This window comes from Rhinopithecus bieti, unplaced genomic scaffold, assembly GCF_001698545.2.
Source record: "Rhinopithecus bieti isolate Rb0 unplaced genomic scaffold, ASM169854v2 scaffold_35166, whole genome shotgun sequence".
NCBI classification, from domain to species: Eukaryota; Metazoa; Chordata; class Mammalia; order Primates; family Cercopithecidae; genus Rhinopithecus; species Rhinopithecus bieti.
In genome coordinates this window covers 397,264-417,210 of record NW_016815254.1, presented here as the reverse complement: position 1 = coordinate 417,210, position 19,947 = coordinate 397,264, and the positions used below count along the sequence as shown (strand labels likewise).

The 19,947-nt window shown below is 41.6% G+C and overlaps 1 protein-coding gene across 2 annotated transcripts in view; it reads left to right on the top strand.

The window, feature by feature from the left end:
* Positions 1-19,947, top strand: part of KCNH1 (potassium voltage-gated channel subfamily H member 1) — a 450,237-nt gene that overhangs the window by 186,661 nt on the left and 243,629 nt on the right. For both annotated transcript variants that reach the window (XM_017853054.1, XM_017853052.1), the window contains exon 7: positions 7,599-8,028. In XM_017853054.1, coding sequence (XP_017708543.1) covers positions 7,599-8,028 — 430 coding nt within the window. The remainder of the gene's footprint in view (positions 1-7,598; positions 8,029-19,947) is intronic.

The following is a 19,947-nucleotide window of genomic DNA, read 5'->3' as shown; positions in this document are numbered from 1 at the left end:
CTGTATCTTTTAAGTGGAGCCTTTAGGTCATTTACATTCAATGTTAGTATTGAGTGAGATTTGAGATATTATTCTATTCATCATATATTTATTACCTGAATATCTTTTTTTTCCATTGTGTTATTGTTATATAGGTCCTGTGAGATTTGTGCTTTAAAGAGGTTCTATTTTGGTGTATTTCAAGGATTTGTTTCAAGATTTAGAGCTCCTTTTAGCAGTTCTTGTAGTGATGACTTGGTAATGGTGAATTCTCTCAGCATTTGTTTATATGGAAAAGATTGCATCTTACCTTCATTTATGAAGCTTAGTTTTGCTGGATACAAAATTTTTGGCTGACAATTGTTTTGTTTAAGGAGGCTAAAAATAGGATCCCAGTTCATTCAAGTTTGTAGGGTTTCTGCTGAGAAACCTGCTGTTAAGCTGATAGGTTTTCCTTTATAGGTTACCTGATGCTTTTGCCTCACAGGTCTTAAGATTCTTTCCTTTGTCTTGGCTTTAGATAACCTGATGACTGTGTGTTTATGCAATGACCTTTTTCCAGTGACTCCTCTTGGTGTTCTTTGAGCTTCTATTATTTGGATGTCTAGAGCTCTAGCAAGGCTGGGGAAGTTTTTCTCGATTATTCCCTCAAATATGGTTTCCAAACTTCTAGATTTCTCTTCTTCCTCAGGAATACCAATTGTTCTTAGGTTTGGATGTTTAACATAGTCCCAAATTTCTTGGAGGTTTTGTTCATTTTTTTAAATTCTTTTTTCTTTTTCTTTGTTGGATTGGGCTAATTTGAAAGCCTTGTCTTCAGACTCTGAAGTTCTTTCTCCTGCTTGTTCAATTCTATCCTGAGACTTTGCAGTGCATTTTGCATTTCTCTAAGTGTGTCTTTCATTTCCAGAAGTTGTGATTGTTTTTTAATTTATGCTGTCTATTTCACTGAAGAAGTCTCGTTTCATATCCTGTATCATGTTTTTGATTTCTTTAAGTTGGACTTCACCTTTCTCTGGTGCCTTCTTGATTAGCTTAATAATCGACCTCCTGAATTCTTTTTCTGGCAATTCAGAAGTTTTGTCTTGGTTTGGATCCATTGCTGGTGAGCTGGTATGATCTTTTGGGGTGTCACGGAAGCTTGTTTTGTCATATTACCAGAATTGTTTTGCTGGTTCTTTCTTATTTGGGTTTACTATGTCAGAGGGAAGTTCTGGGATTCAAGGGCTGCTGTTCAGATTCTTTTGTCCCACAGAGTGCTCCCTTGATACAGTGTTCTCCCACTTTCCCTAGGAATGGGGCTTCCTGAGAGCGAAACTGCTCTTCTGGGTCTGGTCACCCAGTGGAGCTACCGGGCTCCGAGATCATACTGGGGAGTGTTGGCAAAGAGTCCTGTGATGTGATCCATCTTGAGGTCTTACAGCCATGGATACCAGTGCCTGCCCCAGTGGAGGTAGCAGAGGATTGAAGTGGACTCTGAGGATCCTTAGCTGTGTGTGTGCACGCGTGTGTGTGTGTGTGTGTGTGTGTGTGCGTGCGTGCATTTTTTGAGATGTAGTTTTGCTCTTGATATCCAGGCTGGAGTGCAATGGTGCGATCTCAGCTCACTGCAACCTCCACCTCCTGGGTTCAAGCGATTCGCCTGCCTTAGCCTCCTGAGTAGCTGGCATTACAGGCACCTGCCACCATGCCTGGTTAATTTTTTGTATTTTCAGTATAGATGGGGTTTCATCATGTTTGCCAGGCTGGTCTCGAACTCCTGACCTCAGGTGATTCACCCACCTCGGTCTCCCAAAGTGCTGGGATTACGGGTGTGAGGTTGTATTTTTGTTGAGTGTGCTGTTTTTTGTGTTGGTTGGCCTCCAGCCAGGAGATGGCACTTTCAAGACTGCATCAGCTGCGGTCCTTTAGGGAGGATAAAAACTTGCCCAGGGACACCTGGTTAAGTATTCAGGTTTCTCAGGTGGTGGGCAGTACCATAGGGCTCCCAAGAGATTATGACCTTTGTCTTTGGCTACCAGGGCGGGTAGAGAAAGACCACCAGCTGGGGTCAGGGATAGGCATGTCTGAGTTCAGTCTCTCCTTGTGTGGGGCTTGCTGCAGTTGCTGTGGGGGTTGGGAGTGTGGTTCCCAGTTCAGTGGAATTATATTCCCAGGGGGATGATGGCTGTCTGTGCAGAGTCATACAGGTCACCAGGGAAGTAGGGGAAAGCTGGCAGTCACAGGCTTCACCCTGCTCCCATACAGCCCTCAGTCCTAAAGGCTGGTCTCACTCTCACCATGACTCCCCTAACAGCACCGACTCTATTTCCAGGAAGCAGGTAACCAGGGCTAAGAACCTGCCTGAGGCCACGAGCCTCCCCACTGAGAAAGCAAGCCGACTCACAGGTTTTTGGCATATCAAGGAACCTGTAGCAGTGATCAAGTTCCTTCACAGGGTCTGTGGATTTTCTTGGCTTTGCTGGTATATACCTGCAGTAGTTCTTGGAGCAAAAGTTCACAGTGTGAGTCTCCACACACTGCTCTGTCCATCCAAGTGGGAGCTGCAAGCTAGTCCTGCCTCCTGTCTGCCATCTTAATACCAGTGGATCCTCACTGAGTTTCTTTAAGAGCATTATTCTGAATTCCTTTTTAGACATTTTATAGATTTCCTTTTCTTTTGGGTCTGTTACTGGAGAATTATTGTGTTCCTTTAGTGGTGTCATGCATTCTTGCTTTTTCATGTTTCCTGTGTTCTTACATTGATATCTGTGCATCTGGTAGAATTGTTACCTCTTCCGGTTTAATGGAGTGGCTTTTGTAGGGAAGGACTCTTTTCTGTAAGTATATCCTGTAGCATCAGTTGGGTAGAGCACTTTGGCTTTCATCTGAGTGAGTGCAGGAGTGTAGTCTCCAAATAGATTTTTTTGTTTGTTTGTTGTTTTTGTTTTTGTTTTGGCTGTAATCAACGTCAATGGTATCTGTGAGTGCCTCAGTGGCCTAGACTACAGTTGTTAGTGGAGGCAGTTATGTGGCTTTTCTGGGGATTGGAGCTGCCTGTCAGGCTGGTTCTCAAACCCTGGAAGTGCACATCGTGTACAGTGGCTCCACTGGTCATGGAGACAGCGTTGCTGGTGGTAATATGTCCCAGGTGTAGGACAGTCCCTGGTTCCACAGTGTGCAGAAGCTCTGACAGCCAAGGGGTGAGGTGTGTTTTCTGATGCAAGAAGTCTCATGTTTTTAGTGTACTAAAATAAAATAAAAATGTTTGGAGTATTCTTTTTTATTTATCTCGTTTACTGAACTCAGGCAAGTAAAGAAAAAAATCTCAAATTAATAGCTTAAAATGCTTTTAAACAACTAGAATTCCAGCTGCTAATGCAGTAAAAGATAACTTACGCAACAACCGTGTAGTAGAGTATCAGTGTACACATAGATAAACAACACAATGAAAAAAATGCTTGTTTTTTATTGTTTCAGGGGCTCTTTATAACAAGAAAGAATTGTATAATAATTCAAACTTCAATTTAGTTTAGAAAATATTGAAGACCCTTTCTGCAAAGGCACTGGGCGCTAGACCTTGTATGGGTGTATTCATTCCCTAGGGCTGCTGTAGCGTGTTACTGCATAAATTTATTCTCTTACAGTTCTGGAGGCTAGAAGGCTAAAATCAAGGTGTTGGCAGAGCCATGGGAAGAATCTATTGCACGCCTTTCTCTTAGCCTCTAGGAATGATGGCAATTTTTGGCATTCCTTAACTTGAAGATACCTCCCTCCAATCTGTATCTGCATCACTCCAGTCCTTGTATCTGCATCTGTTACATGCTATTTTCCCTCTGTATCCATCTCTTCTCTTCTTATAAGGACACCAGTAATACTGGATTAAAGATCTACCCTATTTCAGTATGACCTCGTCTTAGCTAACTATACCTGCAGTGATCCTTTTTCCAAATGAGTTCACATTCTGAGGCTCTAGGAAGGACATGGATTTTTGTGGGGACGTTATTCAACACAACACATGCTGAATACACGGGGCTTCTAAAATGAATAAAAAGTGGCTTCTGCCTTCAGAAAGGTATAGTTCCTGATGTAGTTGGGGAAACAGGTACAGGAAATTAATGCAAGGCAAAGTGTTCAAGTGATAACGAATATAGAATACTTATGGACACATGGAGGAGTTGGTGCTTGTTTGGAGTTGGTGACAAACCTGAAGACTCACTAGTATGCAAAACAGGAATGCTGAGCATTCTGGACTGAAGGACCAGTCTGAGCAGGCACAGTCGTGCAATTGTGCCTCCACAATGTGGGATGCTTGCAACACTTTGAGTGTATGGCTAGAGGATAGCATGGCCTTTGGGTAGTAATTGCATGGACTGTGGTGGCCACTGAGGAAGGATGGAGAAAGGACGAAGTAAGAGGGAGATAAGAAAGATGATGGGACCCCCAGTGGCAGTTTATTTCTATGAATGACTGCCACAGAAGTCTGCTCTTCAGAGGTAGTAGGAGTGGGAGTGGTCTAGGAGAGGCTGGATGACCATTTCTTAAAGGTGGTCTAGAAGACATTGCTGAACTCAGAGGAATTGGCCTAGGTGAATTCTATGCTCCCTCTTAGCTCTCCAATTCTGCAATTATTAGGCAGAAATATATTTTCAGTTATCATGTCTTGTATCTTTCACTATTATTATGCTTTTGATTCTTCCTCATTTTCTCCCTATTGAGCACCTTCCATATTCTAGGTGTTGGAGTTACAATAGTGAACAAGAAGAAAAAGATACTGTCGGTTTAATCTCTTCTCTATAGCATTAGCACAAAGAGTACATACTGGGTTCTACATAAATGTTGCTTTGAACTGAATACAAGTAAGGAAAACTGACAAGGCCGTTTTGCCCTGGGCAATAAGTTCTGCTTCAGAGTAGAACTGTTTGAAAGATGATTTCAGGGACCTCCTTATGAAGAGGTGGAGAGTAGGTGGCTGCTTATGTGGTGTTTGATTTCTGAGTCATCAAAAACACTCCTTTGCCTCCCAAAATATCTCCTCCATGCAGGCTGTGGGTACTTTTAATTCCACTGTTGGAAATTGGTTTCCCAAGGTTTTCTCCTCTGTTAGAATGTAAATGCCTATAAAGAAAGGATATCCATTTATCCTCATTAGTCTTTTGTGCCTTAGTATAAGGAATTTTCTCAGCCCTTTTTACATAGTGGGTTTTTGAGAAAAACACAGATAGGGAAAAAAGAGACCCAGAGGAGGAATATTGGGCATGCCAAAAGTAAGGTTTGTTAAAAACGGTTTGGATGAGACTGACCCTGGAGATGTAGTTCCTTGGCCTACAAAAATCTATTCTTATTCTTGCATCTAGCCATTTGTTGGTGTATGTTGGACAAGAATGGTTGAACGTTTTATGGCTACAAACTTGTCAGTTTTTTTTTAAAGGGCAATAAATCTCACCTCTTCCACCCTCATCTCAACAAAAATAATTTGTGTGGCAACCTGATGTATGGTCTGTATTGACAAGGCTATGATACGTATGGTTTACGTGTTCATGTGACAGAGGGGTTCTGTATTTGTCAGGGAAGGCAAATACTAGCTGCTGTAACAAATGTTCCCCAAAGTTCCAGTGGCTTATTTCAGAGGTTTCTTTCTCATTTACATCACAATACAATTCAAATTGATTTTGGGGGAAGGGATGTTCCAAATAGTCCTTCTGGGACCCAGGCTCTTTTCATGCTATGGGTCCACCTTCATTCAATGCGTGGCCTCACAGTCATGCTAGACTCACCTGGAAGATGTGCTAGGGGAGGAGAAGCATGTAGAGAAAGCACACTTATTAACTGCCATGGCCTGGAAGTGACATATTTCACCTCACATTCCATTGGCAAGAACTAGTCCCCAGGAACTACCCAGATGGAAGAAGCTGCAAAATATAGTTTAACTGTGTATCTAGGAAGAGGAAAAGCCTCTTGGTGGATCTCTGGCATAGGTTCATCAAAAAGCATTTGTACATTTTCCTTTTGTCTGTGACATAACTTGACCCTTGGAGTGTTGTTATTAAAGGGACAGTGGACAAGAGAGAATAGCAGTAACATTGACACTGTTAGTGTTTAAAATAATGAAAAGTAATTCAGTCTACTTGGTGAAGGACATCATCCTTTCTTGGATTTTTGCTATATAAGGGAGGACAAAGTCTTGACTCAAATGTCTGTTTTGTTTGCTTGTTTATTTGCTTTGTAATGGAGGTAGAAAACTTCACTTGCATACATCTTGGAATCACGTTAGAACACCTTAGGTTTGGGGTTTTAAATGATATGGCTTCTGCAATATGTTTCAGCTATCTTTGGTAATAAGAGTATGTTAGTGTATGGAGAAGACTTAGAGAGCCTCAACCCACCTCCCATTGTCTAAAAGAGAACCGAGAGGTAACTGAATTATCCAAATTCACAGCAAGTTAGTGGTTTATGTTGGTCTCAGACCCCATTTTCCAGGTTTGTACTCAAGTGTTTTTTTCACTACCACAATGCTGTTCCCTAGAAAACTACTATTCTCCTGCGTCAGCCTCCTGAGTAGCTGGGACTACAGACGTCCGCCACCTCGCCCGGCTAGCTTTTTGTATTTTTTTAGTAGAGACGAGGTTTCACCGTGTTAGCCAGGATGGTCTCGATCTCCTGACCTCGTGATCCGCCCGTCTCGGCCTCCCAAAGTGCTGGGATTACAGGCTTGAGAGCGAGACTCCGTCTCAAAAAAAGAAAAAAAAAGAAAACTACTATTTGGAGAATAGACCTGGCCTGGTGTGATCAGTGGATGCTAGCCAGAAGGGAAGAGGCTTGACCAGGTGAAATCAGAAGGTTCCTTCTAGCTTTTAGATTCCTTGACTGATTGTGTTTAAGTAGGTGGTGTCTGATTGTATAATCCCTGGCCTGACAGAAGTGATATGGCCTTCTAAGAATTTATAATGTTTCTGAGGAAATAGAATCTCAGTTTTTGATTCTTCTCAGCTATTTCTTTATTTTTAGCTTTTCAAAAACTGTATTTGTTTTTAAATTTATAAACTTATTTTTTTAAATTATAAATATTATAGAAATTAAGTAAATATAACAAAAATATATACAAAATATAAAATTGCCTGTAATTTCATAACTTGCTAATGCAGCAATAACCTCTATTAATATTTTGGTGTACTTCCCAACCATTTTCAGCACATATATATTTGCATGCTTATGCATAATATAATTTGGATGAAATGTTATGCAATATGAAATAAATGTTATGCAACCCTTAAAATTTTTTCATATTATGCAATATCTCATTTCCATGAGATGAAATATTACACAACCCTTAAAATTTTTTAAAGTAAGTAATGATATGGAAAGATGCCCACATATATTTGTTTATTATGTACAATATAATTCTAATTCTATTTGTTTTGTCTGCTTGCTTACTTGCTTTTTAATGGAAGTAGAAAATGCTAATGGGAATTTTCATTTCATCTTGGAATAAAATTCTAATTTTACTTTTTTTAAGGGTTGCATAATATTGCATCTCGCGGAAATATACTATGCTTAAAATAATGGCCCAAGTGGGGCAGAGGGGACGAGAGTAGTATCTTTGGTTCTTTGGCCCTGACGCTGTGTTCCTCTTCTCCCAGGGCATCAGCAGCCTGTTCAGCTCTCTAAAAGTTGTCCGGCTGCTCCGTCTTGGGCGAGTGGCCCGTAAGCTGGACCACTACATTGAATATGGAGCTGCTGTGCTGGTCCTGCTGGTGTGTGTGTTTGGGCTGGCTGCACACTGGATGGCCTGCATCTGGTACAGCATTGGGGACTATGAGATCTTTGACGAGGACACCAAGACAATCCGCAACAACAGCTGGCTGTACCAACTAGCGATGGACATTGGCACCCCTTACCAGTTTAATGGGTCTGGCTCAGGGAAGTGGGAAGGTGGTCCCAGCAAGAATTCTGTCTACATCTCCTCGTTGTATTTCACAATGACCAGTCTCACCAGTGTGGGCTTTGGGAACATCGCCCCATCCACAGACATTGAGAAGATCTTTGCAGTGGCCATCATGATGATTGGCTGTAAGTATGACAGTGCTGGGTGGGGGTGGTAAGGTCATGCTGTTTGGCCATCTCTTCTGTTAGCTGGAAGTAGGGCAATGGCTATAGTGCCAGCAGGATCAGGGGAATAATAACTTAAAACAAGGCAGAGATTTTTTTAAAGACTAGGCTTATAGTTACTTTGATAATTAAAGCAGTATATGCTTACTGCAAAAAAATTTAGAAAATACAAAAGAGTGCAAATTAGAAAGTAAAGACTATCCATAATTCTACCTCTCAGAGATAACTACTAATACTGTTGGTGTCTTCCCTTACAGATTATTTTCTTTGCATATCTGAATACATACAGATTTTTATAAACTTAAAATGAGATCTTGCTGCATACACACTTTGGTAAACTATTCACAGAAGAGTGAGTTATGGAAGTCTTTTCATGTCAATTTTTTCTTTTTAATAAAAATTATATATATTTAAGGTATACAATGAGATGTTTTGATATAGTGAAATGATTATGACAGTGAAGCAAATTAACATATCCATTCCTTTACATCATTACCTTTTTTTTGGTGAAAGCACTTGAAATCTGCTTTCCCAGCAAATTTCCTGTAGGCATTACAGTATTATTAACTATATCCATCTTGCTACATGTCAATTTGAACGTAGCTGTAGGTCAGCATAGTCTAATATAGTATGAGAAAAAGAATGTATGAAAAATGAATGCAAAACATCTCATTAATTATGTTTTATATTGATTGTATATTGAAATGGTAATATTTCTGGGATGTATCGGTTACGCAAAATATTCTCTTAGAATTAATTTAATTTGTTTCATTTTCCTTTTAAAAGTAGCTCCTAGGAAAAATTTAAATTTAATCATCTGGACAGTGATGGTCTAGATCTACATTTTTGATGTCTTGCTTGATGGGAAATTTTCCAACTCAAAAAATATCCACAGACACAGAGGGAAGAAAGGCTCTTGTTCAATTGAGAAGTAATAGGTTATTGGAGTAACTTTATTGGATTGAGAAACAACCTTAGTTCTTGAGAAAGATACTTAGATCTTATTGACTTACTGACCGTTGCATAGCTGTTCTATTGCTGAGTGTAGAAGCAACTTGTGGCTGCAGACAACAATGAATTCCCCTCATTAAAGGGAGTCTTATGTAGGAAGCGACCTAACTGGGATGGAGAAAGCAAACAAGTTTGAGTGGATTGGACTCATTGTGAAACTGCCAAGTGCACCCTGTGGGCACTTCAGTGACAAATTGAGGTGTGAGAAGACAGTCCTCTGGTGAAACTTCAGTTTAGACAGGTCTGAGCACATGTAAAAACTCTTGGATTCTTGTTTCAGTAGGCAGAAACTGTTTCACTTGATGTACTCCTTTAGGATGGAGTTGACAAATTGTTATACTGACCAGGGAAACCTGAGGCTTCAGCTTGCCTTGCTTTGTCCAGCTGACCAGAGATTCAGCATCCCGCTTTGTGAGTGGATTTTATTACCTCAAATTGTCACATTTGCTGCTTGGTACCTCCTTTTTTGCAACAGCCTCATCATGTCTGATGGAGTCCTTTCATAAAAGCCCTCTCTGCAGGCAGAGTTTTCCTGAGAGTATTTAAGGAATGTGTCTAAGGGGGTAATTGATTTGTGGGAAGTGTGTGCCTGCGGAGCTTTGGGTTTGTTCCTTACTTTAAAATGGGTTTTAATAGAGATGATTGCCTGGCCATGGGAAGCAGTGTTAAGGATCTGTGGGTGGCTAATTGCTTCATCTTAATTAGAATTTGAGGTGCTTTCTCATGTCACAGAAAAGGATTTAAGATCTTTTCTCTTCTGGAACTGTTTCAGCCTTAACTGCATGTATTTCCTAGGCAGTGCTTACTTACAGCATTTTTGTGAGCCTTGGGGCTCACAAAATAAACAACCAGATGCACCATGCTTAGGACATGATTTGATTTCCTTCTCTTGGAGGGAGAGATGAGCCACTTTGTCAATCAAAATACCTTGTTATATCCATTACGGAAAATTTGCTAGGAGTGGTCATTTGGGAAATGGGTCCCATTTTATGGACTTGCAAAAGCCTTTCAAATATGAGATTTCCCTGCAACTTCTTACCTGAAAGAAAATAGTTCTGGTGGCATGGTGGTATATAGTAAGGGTAAACAGTTGGGTTTTGTTTGTTTGTTTGTGTTTTGGTTTTTCCCAAAATGATTCATCTATGGAAAGCACAATTTCTTGGGTATAGTCTCCAGGGAAAACTTCAATTATTACCGCCTCTTTTCTCTTCCCACCTTCTGAGAGTCAGGTGATCTCTCTCTCTCTCTTTCTTTTTTTCTCTCTGTCACTTTCTCTCTCTGTCTTTCTTCTCTTTCTCTTCTCTCTTATCTCTTTCCCTTCTTCTCCTCTCTTCTGTCTCTCTCTTTCTCTCTCTCTCTCTCTTTTTTTTTTTTTTTTTTGAGACAAGAGTCTCACTCTGTTGCCCAGGCTGCAGTGCAATGGTATGATAGGCTCACTGCAACTTCTGCCTCTTGGGTTCCAGTGATTCTCCTGCCTTAGCCTCCCAAGTAGCTGGGCTTATAGGCACGTGCCATAACACCTGGCTAATTTTTGTATTTTTAGTAGAGATGGGGTTTCACCATGTTGGCCAGACTGGTCTCGAACTCCTGACCTCAGGTGATCCACCTTCCTTGGCCTCCCAAAGTGCTGGGATTACAGGTGTGAGCCACCACGCCTAGCCCACTTCTTTTTTGAAAAAAGGAAAATACATGGGTAGTCACCTCTGCATTATGCAGCCAAGGATGATGTTTAGTTAAGCAAGTCTACTTAACACCATTTCCTTGAACACTTATTATTTGCCAGACACTGTACAAAATACTCTATACACAATTTTTTCTGCTCATGACAACAGTATATGTTAGAGATTATTATCTCCATTTTATAAGGAAATGGAAGCTCATAGAAGTAACTCACTTTCCCAAGAACCTGGGACTGGTAGACAGGAGAGACAGGATTCAGATCCAGATCTCTCTCCTGTGGTAGCGTGGTCTAATGACACAGACCCTAACAGTCTCTCCACACTAAGGCACTGAAAATTCACTTCATAGATTTTAGCAAGCCAGCAGTTTCTGCAGTAGAAACTTTTTCTTTGCTTGTTTGTTGTTGTTGTCATTTTAAGAACAAGATTATGGTACAGACTCAGAGGACTGGGTGCTTAGGAAACCAGCCATTTTTCAGCAACCTGTCACAGTTTCAGCTGTTTCACTTTCCATGTGACACACATCTGCCAAATTGTGCTAACAAGAAAGTTACTGCACTTGGTGTAATGCGTTGGTAATTATCCTTGTAAATTTATACTCCAAACAATGTTTGTTCAGGACAACTGCTGATGTCTTACTAGATTTACAGGGTTCTCTTTTACCTTTTTTTGCCTGTGCATACACATGTATACACTGACTTCCTTCCTGTACGGCTCATGGGATTAGACTGACATCAGATTTGGGATCTCTAGTAATGGGGAGCATTGACCACAGCCTGCACTTACATCAAATGCTCAGTGCTGTCTCCCTCCCTGACTACCAGGTCACTCTGGTAGTCAGGCCTAGCACTCAAGGGGTAAAAAGACGAAAAGCCAGTGGGTTTTTGGAGTGCTGGGTGTGTTAATGATTTTCTCCTCTTTGCACTGAATTTTATATGCCTTAGTAATAGTGTTTCTTGGCTATCTTGTTGCAGTGTATTAGCCATAATATAGATTATCCGAGTTTTCTATTACCTCCCCTGTCTGCTCTGAACATCTCATTACAACTTGGCTAATTCCCCAGAGGATGACATGCAGCAGGAAAACTACATATTTTCAAGCTAGCCTACCTTTTTTCAGTTCTGAGAAGAAATTGCTTTAAGAAGGGTGAAAACTGTTGACTAAAATGAGCTTTTGTGATTAGCTGTGGATTTAGGTGATCTACAGTGTCTCCAAGTGCCTGGTTTTATGTCTAATTTCCATTCTGGGGTCTTGGCCTGGATTGGGGCAAGTCAGCTTCTGCCCTGGTTTCCCTGCCTTCCCTGTGTAGATCTGTGGTTGTCCCTGGCAGGGGCTGACTATAAGGTATGGTGAGTGGACTCATTTTCTCCCATATAGTCTCTCCTATGCATTGGTAATGCCAAGAGAAGTACAAGTCCATGCCAGCCCTCTGTGTGACATCTAGGAGAGAATGTCCCCCATTCAACAGGCACATACTGAGTGTCCCCCACGCCAACAGATGCCAGGCTAAGTGCTAAGGATTTGGTGACTTAACACCATAGTTGGTGCTCTTAAGGAGCTGACAGTATGGGTGGTGGAGGTGGATAGGAAGGACAGAGACAGACCCTGTCAGCCCAGCAGCCAGCAACAAGGACCTAGAGATGGAGTCTTCACTGTGGCTGATCCTTTCCCTGGCCTTTGAGGAATCCCTCAAAGGAAGAAGAATTGTCAGGGGAAGAGTCCTTTTATGTGGGAAGTCTCAGGTTAGGGACCTGACCCTGTTTGGGGGAGCTCTCCAGGGATAATTTGATGGCAAAGAGATAGTTTCCATTTTCTAAATATGGGCTTTGCACTTTTCTGATTCTCTTCTCATAATGTCATTGCCGTCATCCTGTCATTTTAAGTCAGCCACATCTATTTCCTTTCTGTCTGCTAATGGTAGGGGGTCTAGACAATGTACTCCTACTCCAGACACTCTCCACCCCCAAGCCTAATATTTAGTCTCCTACCTCAGCACTGCACAACACCTGTCTCTTTGAATTCATTTCTCTTCCCAGTTCTCCTCCCACTTTAGGTCCTTAAAACTCTAGCTGAGTGTCAGCTAAAGGGACTCTCGTGAGCATTTCCTTGGTCCAGTTCTCCTCTCTCCTTCTAGTTCTACTGGGCCAGATACCATCCCGATCAATGCTTTAGGTAACCTCTCCCTCAGGCCTGGAAACTCCCAGACAGCAACTGGGCCCACCCTAGTGTTTCCTTCTATTGCCTTCTTGCCTGGGAGGAAGAGACACTACTTACGTGCACTGCTGAACACTTGACCCCATTACCTCACCCACTTGTAGCCCAGCAGTATCCTTTGTGGCCTCACTTCAGCTTGGATTGTCACTTGCATTCAAATATGGGCTTTTCCCCTGCCTCCTTCGTGACGTTATTTCATCATTCTTAGCAAACTATCACAAGAAGAGAAAACCAAACACCGCATGTTTTCACTCATAGGTGGGAACTGAACAATGAGATCACTTGGACTCGGGAAGGGGAACATCACACACTGGGGCCTATCATGGGGAGGCGGGAGGAGGGAGGGATTGCCTTGGGGAGTTATACATGATATAAATGATGAATTGATGGATGCTGACGAGTTGATGGGTGCAGCACAACAACATGGCATAAGTATACATATGTAACAAACCTGCACATTATGCACATGTACCCTAGAACTTAAAGTATAATAAAAAATAAAAAAATAAAAAATAAATAAATAAAACACCAAATCTATTAAAGTTAAAAATACCAATTAAAAAAAAAAATTTCTTGTTTCTTTCCATTTCACTTTTGCTGAGTATCCCTTTTCGCATTCTGTACCAACATACTGATTTTTCTGAAACCATGTGGGTCACAACTGCCAGGAGGCTGTAATGATATTCTTAGGAGACTTCCGACACATGGTGGACTCTTAGTAAATGTTTACTGACTTCTTGAATCAGAGCAATTGAGAAGACCTCGATATTTTGGAAGGCGTCTTCAGTGCTTCAGTGCTATTGGCAACACTTTTTAAAAAGTAGGATATGGGTTCTGCTGTTGGACAGGGACCCAAAGTGGCATGAACAAAATTTTCTAAAAGTTTAGGGTTGGTCTGGCTACTCTGCAGTCATCAGAGACCCAGGTTTCTCTGCTATATTCAACACATGACTTTCATATTGGGATCCCATATGGCTTTCCCCCACCCCCCCAGCCATATGTTCTTATTCCAGAAAGTAGAAAGAAAAGGAAGGGGAAAGCTGGTCATACTCCTTACTTTTGAGAACAAGACTAGAAAGTTGTCTATCACTTTTGTTCACATCACATTGGCTGGAACTTGATAATCTAGCCACACTGGGAAGGGAAGCTGGGAAATATAGAAATACAGTATTTATTCTGAATGGTCATGTGCCTGAGTAGAAATACAATAATATATACAAGGAAAATTGATATGGGGGGATGACCAGTAGTGTCAGCCTCAACTTTCCTTCTTCTCCTCATAGTCCTATTCTGTCAATTGATACTAGGAAACATTAGTCCTCCACAGCAGGAAGAGCTTGTTGGAGCTTTGTCTTTATATTTCTAGTTGAGAGACTTTGATTCAAATCTTAGATCTGCTCTGTGCTTTGGGCTGTATCCTCTATTTTTGTGAATTAGAGTTAAGAGGCTTTCCTGACAATCTCACTTGGCCGAAGTGAAAATTAAATGAGATAATAATATATAACAACGTTTTGGAAAAATTTGAAATTTAACGTTCAGATGTCATGATTTATTGTTATTAATAACAGTGTTTGTTTCTTGCTCTTCCCAGTTAACTGTTTCTTTTTTGTAATTAGAAAAAAAAAAGAAAGTAGTAATTGCTACTCCTTTCTCGGGAGCATGAGAATGCTGTTTAATTTCATTTTTGGTTGATATTTATTTTGGGAATGGGGCAGTGTTCAGAATGTTATAGGAGAAATAGCCTTTCATTTCCAATTTATCGTTAGAGTTCTTTTGTAGCCAGCAATCAGCTTGATTTTTTCTTTATAACCTGTTGTTTTTTTTTCCAAAAAAGTTCTGCCTACTACTATGCATTTCAGTTGGGTGCCCCCATTTTAGACAACCTTAGACTACTTTCTGTCTTCCACATTGCTTTCTCCCCTTCTCCAGAAAACTCTGGTTACTCCCACCCTGTTCATAACCCTTTGTTGGACCCTATTTTGGATTTATTCACTTGGATTCACTTTATACTGCTCTGTGAACATTCTTGTGACATCATGGCTATCTTTTTTGCCTGCTATTTGGTCCAGCTCTGGTGAGGCTCTAAGCTTCCTGAGGGTGGGACTTGTGGGTCATCTTGTTCTTTCTCTTCTCTTTTGTTCCTAGGCTGCTGTAATGTGGGAAAGAGACTACATTTTGGAACTAGTCAGTCCTAGCTTTCAGGCCCACCTCTGCCCATGATTAATGCTTTGACCTTTGGCAGGTTCCTTAACTGAAAATGGAGGTACCAATTGAGGATGCAAAAACAAAATGGTGTGAAGTACCAAAATACCTAGCCTAGTGCTTCCATGCAGAGTGTTTAAACAATGATAACTCTCTCCTTGCCCCTCTGTTTCTTCTCTTGCAGCACAATTATAGGACCCAACAAACAATGGTGTTTCTCAACTATTTGTTAGTCCTTTGGGTATGCTCTACTTTAAGAGAATTGAACTTGCATAAAATATCAGGTACCTTACAGTGTTTAAAGTACAGGTCATTAAATGTAAGTATATCTGGATGTGAGGTTCCTTAGATACAAAGCTTCTTAAAAAAAAAAAAATTGACCTGAGTGCAGAGCAAGTTTTGGGAAACCCATAAGTAGGAAGTCATTTTGTGTGGTTGGGAAGTCCTCCCAGGCTTCACTGTTCAGGCTTGACTGGCAGGATCTTCACCGGACAGGACATGGTAACAGGAGCAGCAGGAGTGATCCCCTTGGAGAAGGGGAGAAAAGACTACAGATAGTCATGCACTGAGTGCCCCAAGACATGCCAGGTCATGCTGGGAAGTTTTCACTACCCTGTAACTCTTATAAATAGGCTTTCTTATCCCTGTTTGGCAGATCAGAAAACTGAGTTCAGAGACATGAAATAACTTACTTAAGGTCACAGTTTGAGAGGTGGCTGGACTGGGTTTTGACTTCAGTTTCATCTGACAAAGTCATTCCCTTTGTCTTGTTGCTTTCCTTGTTGATTATTTTGGGATTTGGCAGGAGAAAATGTTCTTTGTGATGTGTGTGTGGTCGGGGGATGCAGGGTAAAGAATCAGGGGGAGAAAGAGGGCAGTGGAGAGATTGCAGGAGAAGGGTGGAAGATATCTCTATTATTTTGAACTATAATTATGGTGACAAAATATCTTGTGTGTATTGTGGGAGTACATCAGCCTTGTTCATAGTTGGATTACTGCACTGGGCAGAGGAATTTACAACAAGTTTTAGATGTTCAGAAGCTTTGATGATGGAATGCCAACCGATCAGGGTCATTGTTCTGATCTTATAGGTACCCACATTATTTGAAAAATTCCTTTCCTTCTTTTTAAAAATATAATTTTAATTCAAATGTCAATTATAATATGGAGATGTTGCTAAAATCCAGTCCTTTGTTTCTAGTAATATTTTGCTTCTCTGTCTGCTCTCTCCTTTGAAACTCACAATACTCCGTAGGGCAAGTAGTATTCTCCCCATGTTATGGATAAAGAATCTGTGGAGTAATTTGTCAAAGGTCACCCAGCTAGCGAGAAACAGAACCAGGCTCATGACTCCCAGCCAGTGCTATGCTTGCTCTTGCAGATCTCCATGACAGCAGTTGGTACTGGTAGCCACAGGCCACAGTTATGTCAGTAGATTGCAGAAGCTGATTCCTTTGTGGGGTGTCCTTAAAGCTTGAGCAGAAGGGGTGAAGGTGGGCAAAGAGTGGTAAAAATCTCTATTCTACTTTAAGCAGAGTAACTTGATTAATCACATTTCACACTTCTTCAGCTGCTTTTTGGCAAGCATTTATTGTGGCTCTCAACTGCTAGACTGACAACTACAGGCAGCTATAGAGAAATCACACAGAGGAGAAGAGAATTCTCCTATCCTTCTTTAAAATTGGTGGGAGGAGGAAAGCCCACCAGGAAATAGTTTCTAAAAATACATCAATAAGTATGGTCCTTGAGAAAACAAATGTTATATTGACCTGCAGTTCTCCAGAACCTCAATTAATCAACAGTGTAGCTGAGTACCTCTGGGCTCAGCTGAGTGCGTCATGTGCCAAGCACTGTGTGCCATACTAAGGATGAAGCAGTTAATGCGGCCTACAAGCTCTGCCTTCCCGTTGCTTGGAGTCTGGTAAGGGAGCCAGATGAGTCAATGAGATGAGTCTCCACTAAGGAAAGGACAGCTTGTTATGGGCACACGTGCAGGGCGTCTCCCCAGTGAGGAGGTCAAGGAGGGGTCAGGCAGTATATACCCCATTTATTTGGGAAGAGCCGTGGGCCAGGCACCTAAGGCTTTTCTAAGATTTATCATGTTGCATCTGCGTGCTGATGTTTTCACAACCAGACTTCAAGCTGCTTAGGTCAGGGGCTGTGTGAGCCAATCCATGGTCCACAGTGGGCTCAATAAATATAGAATGAATGGAGGAAGAGAGAGAAAATATGATATTTCCTCTACAGTTAACTTACAGTCTACACAAATGCAAGTAGGAAAACCATGTGCAGCTGGAAAGCACTAAGTGTTCATGGAGTAAGCTTTCAGATTTCTAGGAAGATGGTGATCTTTTGTGTAATATGGACGTGAATGTGGCATAAAAGAGGAGAGATTTTACTTGACCAGTGAATAATGGTTAGGATTTGCATCACTTACAATGATAGGTAAGTAATAGAAGTATTAATAATGATGAATGATTGAACATATACTGTGTGCAGAGCACATTACACACATTCTTTATTCACCTGTCCCAACACTTATGTCACAGGTGTTATTATCCTAGTTTTATAGGTGAGGAAACTAAGGCTCAGGGAGGTCAATTCTCTTTCCCTCGGTCAACCTTCTTGTGAATGGTGCAGGCACAATGCAAACCCAGATCTCTGTCTCCCAATCTCATTGTCTTTCCACCAGTCTGTGCTGCCACCCCAGTCACTGACAGCAATGAGCAGGACACTGATGCAGGAACCTGGGAGCTGAATGTTGCAGAAAAAGCAGCCGCAACCCCTTGCTGCCAAATAGTGGGCAGAAAGAAAGACGCGCTGATCAGAAAGGGGCTGAGCACCTGTTTTGTGTCTTCTGGCTTGTCAGCCCCTCAGACTCCTTTTCGCAGTAGGCTAGTGCTTGATGACCACTTCTGACTGTTTACCATGTGTCAAAAGACGGGGATTGCAACATTTTGCAGTAAGGCCAATTTGATGAAATTTTTTTTTGGTGCTTGATGACCACCTCTGACTGTTTTCCATGTGTCAAAAGACAGGTATTGCAATATTTTGCAGTAAGGCCAATTTGATGAAATTTTTTTAACATCCAGATCTCAATCCTGTAGTCTTCAATTCAGAAAAGTCACTGAGATGCAGACTTGATTTTTTACTTGGAGGACTCCACCAGGGATTTCTGGGTTATATGACTCAGTTTGTTTAGGCAGAAGATGCTACAGCCCATGATAGTGGTCAGCTTGTTGGCATCAAAGACTGCCCCTTTCTCTTGGACAGCCCCCCTTTGAATTGATGCAACTCAGAAAGGAGGCTAACTAGACAACAAGGATGATTTGTGAAAATCATCTCCACTACCAATGAAACCAGTCAAGCTGCATGTGCAGCTGCCTTTAGGTCAGGAGAAAAACTTCCATTTTTGAAATTGTATAGCATAGAAAATCCCTGGGATCAAAAGAGACAAGCGTGGGTATGGATCTTGGCTGCACTACTTAATAGTCAGCAAAGTACTTAAATCCTGGGACTGTTTCTTCTTCTGAAAATGGAGACGATGCAAATTAAATGGCATAAATGAAGGTAAAGATTCTTCCCTTTCAGAACCTTCGTTTCTGCCTAGTGTTCAGTCCAGGGCCACAGGTGGCCTGCTAGTTGATGTTAATGCGTTTCTTTAACTACCCTTTGTGTGTGTTGTTTGTTCACTAATGTGGTTGAATGGTTCAACAATTCCACAGGGGCTTTGGTAGGTGTTGGATGAGTGTGTAAAGGAGGGAGAAGGTGTTATATGCAAATCTGGTAACAGAGAATAGGGACAGCCCAATGCTTTGTATAAGAAGAGCTTGATAAGGGTTTGTTTATAGAACTAAATATCAAGAAGAAAATCTTCCGATGAGGATACTGCAGAATGAGAAGCTGTTAGAGCCAACTCCATAAATTCTCACCTGACAGTGATTTTGCAGACTCACATAATGTTTCCATTTTCACTTTTCCCCACTGTGACACTCTTTGCATGCATGGGAGAGAATAATTTCAGCTCTCATCAGCTAGAGGTCTGGCACTGAATCACAGCTACTGGTGATAAAAACCCACCATCACTGCAAGAAAGCTTGGCAAGGAGAGAGGTCTTGGTAGGAAGAACAAAAAGAGCAGAAGGCTTTAAAACAAAATCTAATATGTGAAAAATCACCAGTGAGTTCTGCAGAGCTGCAGGTGCCCTGCTTGCAGAGCCGACCCTGGTCAGAGGATGATCCTTTGTTCCTCCTTTGCAGAAGGAGGTGGGAAACAGAACTGGTCTGGGCAGGAATGGGGGTGACTGAGCCAGAACAGGGGTGGGTGTAGGGTGTCCCTCCTCCTGATCACATAAATGAGGGCTGGGCCCCCTTCTTAAAGATCCCTGGGTTTGGTGTGAGGGAGTTTTAATGCACCCATTGGGGAAACTATAGTAAACTCAAAGAAGTCCCTATGAAGCCTGGCTCAAATGTTCAATTTAACAGAGAACAGACTGACGGCACCCCTGCAGTGAAAACACAGTGATCGGGGCTGTTGGGGACTACCCATCTGGCCCAGTCTTGCAAGCAGAGAGGCGGGGCACAGGCAGAAGCCACAGGTTCTCCCCTGGCTGTAATTTTGATTCCATCCCTCCTGGGAAGGTCAGGTGTTTAATTATACTGAGCTGTGCTCACATGCAGGCGCTGGCAGCCTTGGATGGAATCCAGCACCTTAACAAGTGGAAGGGAAGCAGGATTTCTGAGCAAAAGACTTTCTGAACATATTGTTGAATGTA